This window comes from Macaca thibetana, chromosome 7, assembly GCF_024542745.1.
Source record: "Macaca thibetana thibetana isolate TM-01 chromosome 7, ASM2454274v1, whole genome shotgun sequence".
NCBI lineage: Eukaryota > Metazoa > Chordata > Mammalia > Primates > Cercopithecidae > Macaca > Macaca thibetana.
In genome coordinates, this window is record NC_065584.1 from 106,337,881 (window position 1) to 106,347,496 (window position 9,616).

The 9,616-nt window shown below is 53.5% G+C and overlaps 2 protein-coding genes across 2 annotated transcripts; both read left to right on the forward strand.

Annotated features, from left to right (window-relative positions):
• Nucleotides 1-389: 389 nt before the first annotated feature.
• LOC126958064 (golgin subfamily A member 6-like protein 4) lies at nucleotides 390-8,529 on the forward strand. Its single transcript, XM_050796158.1, has 10 exons — nucleotides 390-704; nucleotides 2,375-2,494; nucleotides 3,115-3,174; nucleotides 4,099-4,183; nucleotides 4,582-5,088; nucleotides 5,359-5,402; nucleotides 5,655-5,963; nucleotides 6,231-6,308; nucleotides 7,943-8,017; nucleotides 8,441-8,529. Exons 1-9 carry the CDS (start codon nucleotides 654-656, stop codon nucleotides 7,991-7,993), a joined length of 1,305 nt encoding a protein of 434 aa, XP_050652115.1. The 5' UTR covers nucleotides 390-653; the 3' UTR covers nucleotides 7,994-8,017; nucleotides 8,441-8,529.
• LOC126959252 (golgin subfamily A member 6C-like) lies at nucleotides 8,163-9,415 on the forward strand. The gene is made up of 4 exons (XM_050798166.1): nucleotides 8,163-8,239; nucleotides 8,441-8,533; nucleotides 8,787-8,895; nucleotides 9,015-9,415. Exons 1-4 carry the CDS (start codon nucleotides 8,163-8,165, stop codon nucleotides 9,177-9,179), a joined length of 444 nt encoding a protein of 147 aa, XP_050654123.1. The 3' UTR covers nucleotides 9,180-9,415.
• Nucleotides 9,416-9,616: the final 201 nt, after the last annotated feature.

A 9,616-nucleotide genomic window follows, 5' to 3' on the forward strand; every position in this document is an offset into this window, starting at 1 on the left:
TTCCAAAAAAGAGAAATCACTGTGATTATTTTGTCTTATTGGAATGTTGGATACTATAGTCTACTTCCTTAATCATCAAGCATGCTATGAATTTTCCATTTTTATAGGATCTGTATCTCAGTTAAGGTGATACTGGTAATTCTTATACTCCATATGAAGATGAAAAATATAGTCCAAAATCATAGACTTTGCATAGAAGCTGGATAATGAAGACAGCTCTGGAGGAACGCATAGATATACACACACAGACACACATATATATAAAGTATACACATGTATACATTTTTAAGTTTATTTTTTACAGTTTTAAAGCTTTTAAAGCAAAAGCCAGACCCTTGCCTCTCCCAGAGAAGGCCCCTCCCCTCCTTCTGAGTAGAGCGGGGAGAGCGGTTGAATGGGCAGCTTTCCTTGTGATGCCACAGGTCCCTCTGGACACCCTGCCGCCTGGCCACGCTTCCTTTCCCTTTCATCTTTCTCACTGACCAATGGGCTTGCAGCATTAAGGCCACGCCCCTCTTCTGAGTTCTAGTGGGGCCCTGGTTACGCCTCCTCTGGCTCAGTTGCACAGCGGCCTGGTAGGTGACTGGAAGCATTCAGCCGTGCTCACTGGGATTTCGCTGATGTGACCCCAACCCCGCCTCCCTCCACACCCCATGATGTCAGAAAAAACACGACAGGGAAAATTCACCGCAGCCAAGAAAAAGGTAAAATGCACCAGGTCATAACCCCCAACCCAACCACAGATCCTCTCCGATGACAAGACCATTGCCAGAGCCCATACTATTCCTCAGGCATACCGGAATGGGACCCCCAACACCAGTGACTCTGGGCTCCCCCTCACCAAATTCTTGTCAGTCAGCCCCACCCCTTCAGCAAGCAGCCCAATCCCTGCCCTTGCCGATCTTTACCCCAGCGTGACTTTGGGCGGGTGACACCGCGGGCACCCCGCTCCATACTCGGCCCTCACCTCCTGCTGCCCCAAGCCTGACCTTCCTGGGCTCTTTGGGCTTGCGTCTCCCAGGACCTGGGTACCCCAGTCCCAGGCCCCACCGTTGCCAGTCATCCTTGGGTGACTTTTGGCTGGTGATTCCCGGGGCTCCCTACTGCGGACTCTGCCCTCCCCTCCTGCTGCCCCAAGCTCCACCTCCCTGGGCTCCTTCGGCTGGTGTCTCCAAGGACCTGGGTCCGAACCCTGTGTTTCCCTCCCCCATCATGGAGTGGCGACTCGGGCATCACGCTGATGTGGTCCTCTCCACTGGGAGGAATGGAATGTAGTGATGTCACAGTCCTCCTAGGAACTGCCATTACTGCTGCAAGACCAGCCGTTGATCTTACAACCCAGTCTCCTAAGTTTTCTCACCCCATTTCCGGATCCTCTGGTCACAGCACAAATTTCCAGTTGGAAGGGGAATGGGGACTATGGGACCCAGGAACAAGAGGTTTCAGGCCGCCTTACTCCCTTCACAGAGACACTGACAGTGGGAAAAACCTTGACAGCACTTCCCCTGTGTGCTCAAAACCTTGACAGTATCTCTGGGTGGCCATGGGAGAATGGGCTTAGTTTGGTTTTCTCCCAGGCTTCTACTTTGCAGAGAGACTTTAACATTCTTTTCTGAGTTCTCCACGGTTCTGGGACCAGACCGCCCTTCAGTCAGTGGTCTCTGAAGTGAGATTTGCTCATCTTCAGTGGAATAGATCTTGGGAAGCTGAACTAGATAGCTTGACTCTTCCTCATATCATCTCAACCTGGGGTACTTTGAGTGCCACAGGATGAATGTGGGACATCTTTCTGAAGCATCAGTTTCCCTTGATTCTCTTCAGATCAAACATTAATGTCCTTAGGGATGACAGTCACATAGGTTTCTAAGCATATACCAGACTTCTCTCTGAAATCAGGCTTGGGTGGTCCTCTTTCTGAAAAATTCCCAGATTTAACAGGAAAGCTGCCTTCTGCCATGAGGACACATTGACATGAAAGTGTGAGAGGTACTGGTGCACTTCTTCACACTAACGGACATGTGAGGATGTATGACTCTAAACCACACGGCATACAGTTCCTGCCTCCTTCATGTTTACTGTTCTAACTCCGCCCCTGGTTTTGGTCTCTGGCAGCTGCTGATTCATGGCAAAACCCCAGAGCTTGGAGTCAGAAGACGGAGCTTAAGTTCCAGTATTAACTATTTCATTTCTTTTTTTTTTTCTAGCCATGATATCAATCCCTCTCAGTCACTAAAGGATTGTGACAACACCTTGTACAGTTGGTGGTGGCATTAAATCAGATGATGTAGAAGAGTATTTTGTCAAAACTGTGAAGGAGGGTGTGGCTGTAGGGGCTGATAGTTCTCATGAGTGTCACTGCTCTTCTTTCCCACAGTTAAAAGAATATTGGCAGAGGAAGAGCCCTGGCGTTCCAGCAGGAGCTAACAGGAAAAAGAAAATCAATGGCAGTAGCCCTGACACCGCCGCTTCTGGTGGTTACCGCTCACCTGGGGATGTGAGTCTTGGCTGGCCAGGCTCCTGGGGACAGGGGGCCTAAGGGGCAGTAGAGGAAAACTGTTAAGATTGTGGATGGACTGTTGGGCACTGGTTAAGAATTCTGGGTTTGAATCCTGCCTCTCCATCTGCTAATGATTGATTAGGGATTCATTAAGATATGATTTAGGGCAAGTTGCTTGAGATCTTCGGGTCTCTCTTTTCAAATCTGTATAATAGAGGTGGGATTTTTAAACATCTATTTGTGAAGTTTAAATGAGATTTGTTATTGTTGTTTTTCTGAGACTCCTTAGTACATGGCCTGCTGTAAACACCCAGGACACCCACGAAATGGTCATTGCTGTTTGAGTTTTCTCACTCCCAGTCTCAAGGGGAAGCCAGGCCAATGAGAAGAGTCACTTGCCATCAGGCTGTCCCTTTAGGAGTCACTGAAAGGGCCCCAGGGTGGGATGGTGGGGTGATAAAAACCATGAGAGAAGTTGGCACAAAGGAGTTATGGGACAAAAGGTCCAAGATAGGCAGAAAAGAAACTTTTGTCAGTTGATGGGGAAGAAAGGAAGTCAGAGGGCTTAGACACTGAGGGGGACAGAACATCTCCATGTGCACTCTCGTCTCTTGTAGTCAGCAACAGGTGTCTACGGGGAGGGCCCTGTGTCATCTACTAACCTGAAAGATCTGCAGGTAAGAGGCCCTGGGCCGAGGTTCAGTGACCCTGCAGGCCAGCCCTCCAACCTCCTCCCACAGCAGGGGCTGGCTGCCCCTCTCCCAGCTGAGACAGCCCAGACACACCCCTCCCCAGCTCTAATGATTCTTCTCTCTACCCCTCCCCGCAATCCTCCAACTCCTCCTCTCTGCATGCACCTCAGAGCCAGTACCAAGAACTAGCAGGAACCCCTGACTCAAAGCTCCGCAATAATCAGTCAACCCAGTGAAAACATCCATTCACTGGGAAGGGTCCAGTGGCATCCTCTGATTCCACGCTGCCAAACCTGGACTCGTTTCCCCTTGAGGCCCTGAAGAAAGGGTCTAGGGGCCCCTGGTGCCAAGGGTAAATGGGGAGCTGGGGCACCCAGGCCTCACCTGGATGGACCCCAGAGCACAGACCGTGCAGCATGGCTCTTCTGCACTGCCCTCTTTGCTGACTCTCTCTTCTCCAGACACCCCTGCTCGACTCCTTGCCACACATGCCCTGGGGTTGTTGCCTCTCAGGGAAGCACTAGCCTGGCTGTTTGTCAGGGGCCTGTATTTCTGCCCTGACTCAGTCCCTAATTTGCTTTTTGAGTCTGGACAAGCCTTCTCTCCTCCTTGGGCTCCTGTTTCTGGACGAGGTAGAGAGTGTCAAAGGTCGCTGTTCGCTCTGGGAGTCCAAGATTTAAAGGCCCCTAGAATGGAAACCTCAGGGCCAAGGGCTCCTGTCTGTCCTTTTCTGTCTTCTATCTCTGCTGTGAAGAACCATACCTGGCCTGTAGGTGCTCAGCACATGTTTGTTGAATGAACGCACCTTTCTAAATCACAAGCTGGCAGAACGGGGGGGCCTTTCTCAAACTCTGTCTCTAGAGGTTCAGCCCCTATCACCAAGGCCCTTTTGCCCTGTGCTTTGGGCAGGTTCACACATTGAAGGAGGAGAAGCGTGAGATACATCGGGTACAGAAGCTTGGGAGGAGCTTGTTCAAACTCAAACACCAGAGGGGTAAGATGGGGCTGGCGTGACCTGGGAGCAGGACCGGCATCAGAGGGCTGTGGGGGTGGCTTAGAATGCCCCAGGGAGGTGGGTGGATGGAAGGGCTTTGAGGCAGAGGGAGAGAGGTCTGTGCCAGGAGACTGCAAGCCTTGTCATCTGCTTGAGCCTTGGTGTCCCCATCAGCAAAGAGGGAGGAGTGCCCATTGTCAGCCACCCACAGTGCTCTCCATTGAAAGTGGCTTGGAAGATTGGCTACCATCTGGGTGCGAGGAATCCTTAGCAGTGAGGCCAAGTTTGGGAAGCCTGAGAGGAGGAGCTCTGCACCAATGGGAGGATTTTTTTTTTTTTTTTTTTTTTTTTTTTTTTTTGAGAATCCAGAGACCCTTATTGTCTGCTTCCTTTCTCAGCTGAACCCCGGGCCCCAGATTCCCCAGGAGGGCCCTCTGAGGTGGAGCAGCTACAAGATGAGACCAAACACCTAAGGAAGGAGCTGGAGAGTCTGGGAAGACAGCTTCAGGCCGAGGTGGAAAACAATCAGATGTTGAGTCTCCTGAACAGGAGACAGGAGGAGAGGATACATGAGCAGGAGGAGAGGATACGTGGGCAGGAGGAGAGGATACATGAGCAGGAGGAGAGGATACGTGAGCAGGAGGAGAGGATACGTGAGCAGGAGGAGAAGCTACATGAGCAGGAGGAGAGGATATCTGGGCAGGAGGAGAGGATACGTGAGCAGGAGGAGAAGCTACATGAGCAGGAGGAGAGGATACGTGAGCAGGAAGAGAGGATACGTGAGCAGGAGGAGAAGCTACATGAGCAGGAGGAGAGGATACGTGAGCAGGAGGAGAGGACACATGAGCAGGAGGAGAGGATACGTGAGCAGGAGGAGAGGATACGTGAGCAGGAGGAGAGGCTATCTGGGCAGGAGGAGAGGATACATGAGCAGGAGGAGAGGATACGTGAGCAGGAGGAGAGGATACACGAGCAGGAGAGGATACATGAGCAGGATGAGAGGATACATGAGCAGGAGGAGAAGCTACATGAGCAGGAGGAGAGGATACGTGAGCAGGAGGAGAGGATACATGAGCAGGAGAAGAGGATACATGAGCAGGAGGAGAGGATACGTGAGCAGGAGGAGAGGATACATGAGCAGGAGAAGAGGATACATGAGCAGGAGGAGAGGATACGGGAGCAGGAGTGGCTGCCAGAGCAGGAGAGGCTGCTGGAGGAGGTGAAAAAGCTGTTGGAACAGGAGAGACGGGAGGAGGAGGAGGAGAAGCTGCTAGAGCATGAGAGGCTGCTGAACCAGGTAGAGAAGCTCCTGGAAGAGGAGAGGCTGCGGGAGCAGGATGAGAGGCTGCGGGAGGAGGAGAGGCTTCCAGAGCAGGAGAGGCTGTTGGAGCAGGTGGAGAAGCTATTGGAACAGGAGAGGTGGCAGGAGGAACAGGAGGGGCTGCTGGACCAGGGGAGGCTGCTGGACCAGGTGGAGGAACTGTTGGAACAGGAGAGGTTGCGGGAGCAGGATGAGAGACTGCGGGAGCAGGAGAGGCTGCTGGAGCAGGTGGAGAAGCTTTTGGAACGGGACAGGCAACAGGAGGAGCAGAAGAGGCTGCTGGAGGAGGAGCAGCTGCTGGACCAAGTGGAGGAGCTGCTGGAACAGGAGAGGCTGCGGGAGCAGGATCAGAGGCTGTGGGAGCAGGAGACACTGCGGGAGCTGGAGAGGATGCTGGAGCTGGGGTGGGAAGCCCTCTACGAGCAGCAGGCGGAGCCACACAGTAGCTTCGAGGAGCCGGTGGGTTGCCCCACCTGGGGAGCCTGCCCTCTTCCTTAGCCCTCCAGGCCTTTGTTTCCCCACCTGTAAAATGGGGCATTGTAGCCCTCACATGAAATGGTACTTCTAAAGGCACCTGTGAGCCAGAGCCCCGCTCTGATGGCTGTGGGAGAGAGGGGATGATTTTTCTAACCTGCCTCCACCCTTCCCGGTGCCATGGCAGGCAGACACCAAGTTCTGGGGTCTCCAGCTATAGCGGGTGGCCAATGATTGCTTCTCTCTGTCCAGAACAATGAGAACAAGAGCGCACTGCAGTTGGAGCCTCAAGTAAAGGAGCTGAAGACGCTGGGCGAGCTGAAAGACACGGTAACCTCTGACCCATCCAAGAAGGGCTGGGAGGCGGGCACCAGCCTCTGGGGAAGGGAGGCGCCAGGCCAGAGGCAGCTGCAACCTGGGGGCAGGTGACCCCAGCACTCTCCAGGGCAGTCCTATTACGTTTCTTGCATCTTTCTCTCTGACTTTTAGAGGTGGGGAGCCCTGGGCTCCCCCCAGGTCTGGATATCATCATCCCAGCTAGAGCCATGGAGCCCCCCAGTCACAGGGGAAGAGACAGTGGTATAAGAGGCTCCTTATGTTGGGTGTGGTGGCTGACGCCTGTAGTCCCACCACTTTGGGAGGCTGAGGCAGGAGAATCACTTGAGGTCAGGAGTTTGAGACCAGCCTGGTTGACATGGCAAAACCTCATCTCTACTAAAATTTCAAAAAAAACCCCAATTACCTAGGCCTGGTGGTGCATGCCTGTCATCCCAGCTACTCAGGAGGCTGAGATATGAGAATCATTTGAGCCTGGGAGGTAGAGGTTGCAGTGAGCTGAGATCGCACCACTGGACTCCAGCCTGGGACACAGAGTGACACTGTCTGAAAACAAAACAAAACGCAGAAACCAAAAAGACTCCTTAGACTCAAACTGGTTTCCGGACTCAGTTCTACTGGTTATCATTCAACTACTTTGCATTTCTAAGTTTTTCTTTTTTTTTTTTTTTTGAGATGCAGTCTCGCTCTGTCGCCCAGACTGGAGTGCAGTGGCTGCATCTCAGCTCACTGCAAGCTCCGCCTCCCGGGTTCACACCATTCTCCTACCTCAGCCTCCTGAGTAGCTGGGACTACAGGCGCCCGCCACCTCGCCCGGCTAGTTTTTTGTATTTTTTTAGTAGAGACGGGGTTTCACCATGTTCGCCAGGATGGTCTCGATCTCCTGACCTGGTGATCCGTCCATCTCGGCCTCCCAAAGTGCTGGGATTACAGGCTTGAGCTACCGCGCCCGGCAAAGTCTCTGTTTCTTTAACTTCAAAAGGAAGTTAGCGTTTTCCTTGCAGAGGTGCTGAGGATTAAATGAGATAATACATGGAAACATTAGGTGTGTAGTACACTTAGCAGATGCTGGTTGGCTCCCCCTGTTTTCCACTAGTCTGTGGTCTACAGTTTAAATGATAGGGAAAAGCATGTGAGATTTGAGGCTGGGGAAGGATGCATTGGGTTCCAGGCAAGGGAGGCAGGCTCTGAGGCCTGGAGCAAGGGACCAGGGGCCTGGGCAGGCCACAGAGCACCACAGTGCCCTTGCTACCCTATTAATAGGCCAGGAATCTGGAAGCCAGCTAGTAAACGCCCTCATGCCCAGGATCATCCTGCAGGTGGAGCTGAAGAGCCAAGAGGCTCAGAGTCTGCAGCAGCAGGGAGACCAGTACCTGTGTCACCTGCAGCAGTATGTGGTCGCTTAGCAGCAGCTGACCTCTGAGGAGGAGGTGCTGCACAGGCAGTTACTGCTGCAGACCCAGCTCCTGGACCAGCTGCAGCAGCAGGAAGCTCAAGGCAAAGTGGTAGCTAAGATGGCCCGCCAAAAGTTGCAGGAGACCCCGGGGAGGGAGTTGCTGAGGACAGGGCCACGAGAGGGACAACCTGGCAACCTCCGTGCCTTCTCACCCTCTTTCCTGGCCTCTTAGGAGCACCTGGAAGCTACCAGCCAGCAGAAACAGCAGCTAAAGCCAGGTTGAGCCTCATGGCTCTCCCTGGGGAAGGTATGGGAGACCACGCGGAGGAAGAGGCGAGAGCCCCAGGAGGAAAGGGGGACTGTTAGCAGCATAGGATTGAGGAGTTGGAAGAGACCTTTAACACAGCTGGTCATTATGCCGACCGGGTGTCCACGCTAAGTTCGGTATCAATATGGTGACCTCCTGGGAGCAGGAGGCCATCAGGTTGCCTAAAGACGGGAGAACTGGCCCAGATCAGAAAGGGACCAGGTCAGGACTCCGGCACCAATCGGTAGTGGGACTGTGCCTGGGCAGTATAGCAAGATCTTGGTTCTTAAAAGTAATAATACAGAATAGCTCATTCCCCTCTGGGAATGGGCTGGCTCAGGGCTACACAGTGAGGGTGGGGGCAGAGGTGGACCCCCACTTCCCTTGTTGGGTTGTCTGAGGACCCCTCTGGCCACTTCCTAGAAGAGATGGAGGAGGACATCTGGACAGTGAGGAGGAGGAGGCACCTCAGCCCATGCAGGACATCCCAGAGGACCGGGAGAGCCGGGAGGTCAGGTGAGCCTGACTTTCCCTGCCCCTACTTTGTCACCTTCCTCGCTGGTCCCTCCCAGATCCCCTTATGTTCTTGGTTTCCCTGCCTTCTGATTTCTGTGGACTTTCACTCCTTCTGGGAGCCAGTGGTCAAACACCATTTCACTGTGACCAACAGGTGCACACTCTGAGCCCCAAGGGAAGGGGCTGTGCTCCACCTCCCTGACCCGGTTGTTCTGTGTATGTCCCTACAAGAATACTCACCTCTTGCCTTCAGGTGGCATTTTTCAACGACGCTGGAGCCAGTGCCCAGGAATAGCAAAGGGTGTGCTGCCAGCCCCTGGCTCACCCAGTGGCTTCATCTCAGAGGACCCCAGGGACTGGGGGTGAGTCTGTGTGTGGGGAGACCCACAGAGCCCTGCATGGGGCCATCTCTGCGGGGGTGGGGGTGGGGGTGAACTTGGGCGCCAGCACCAGCATGACAGCTAAGCACCCCTCCCTCCAGGTGAACCTGCTGGAGCTGCAGGGACAGGTGTTGTGGCTTGTGGGTGACCACAATGAGGGGCACGACAAATTCCTGACCACTGCCCAGAGCCCTGCTGATCAGCCCGCTCTAGGAGCCCGAATCCCCCAGGAGCTTGGGTGTGCTGACAAGCAGGGTGGTGGGTAGAGCGCTCAGGCGGGGTGGGTGGGCAGGAGCAGGGGAGGCTCGCACTGACCTCAGATCCCCTCCTCCCTCTGTCTGAAGATCTTCGTGGCTGAGCCTCACTGACAGCGTGGAGCCTGCACCAGGAGAGGCCAGAGAGGGTTCTCCCCACCACAACCCCACGGCACAGCAGATCGTGCAGCTGCTTCCTCTAACGCAGGACTCTCCAGGAGCACCGAGGTTTGCGCAGCAACCCCTGCATGCCATTCTTTTCACCGTGCCGAGATCAGGATGATAAACATCATCATCATCTAAGAGCTGGTCAAGAAATTTAAAAACAAACGAAAAAAGTTTAGGGGTTAATCTCCTATACAATTCATTTACTTCATTTGAATGTTAGAGCCACTCATGTTTATTTGTGTTTCTAACTTAAATTTATTTGTAGAAAGTTAAAGGAGAGT

Coding starts and splice junctions, on each gene's coding strand:
- LOC126959252 (XM_050798166.1), top strand. CDS start 8,163: ATGGTGACCTCCTGGGAGCAGGAGGCCATCAGGTTGCCTAAAGACGGG. Junction 8,534..8,786: donor CGGGAGAGCCGGGAGGTCAG/GTGAGCCTGACT, acceptor TCTTGCCTTCAG/GTGGCATTTTTCAACGACGC. Junction 8,896..9,014: donor GAGGACCCCAGGGACTGGGG/GTGAGTCTGTGT, acceptor CCCTCCCTCCAG/GTGAACCTGCTGGAGCTGCA.
- LOC126958064 (XM_050796158.1), top strand. CDS start 654: ATGATGTCAGAAAAAACACGACAGGGAAAATTCACCGCAGCCAAGAAA. Junction 5,964..6,230: donor ACAGTAGCTTCGAGGAGCCG/GTGGGTTGCCCC, acceptor CTCTCTGTCCAG/AACAATGAGAACAAGAGCGC. Junction 6,309..7,942: donor TGGGCGAGCTGAAAGACACG/GTAACCTCTGAC, acceptor CTGGCCTCTTAG/GAGCACCTGGAAGCTACCAG.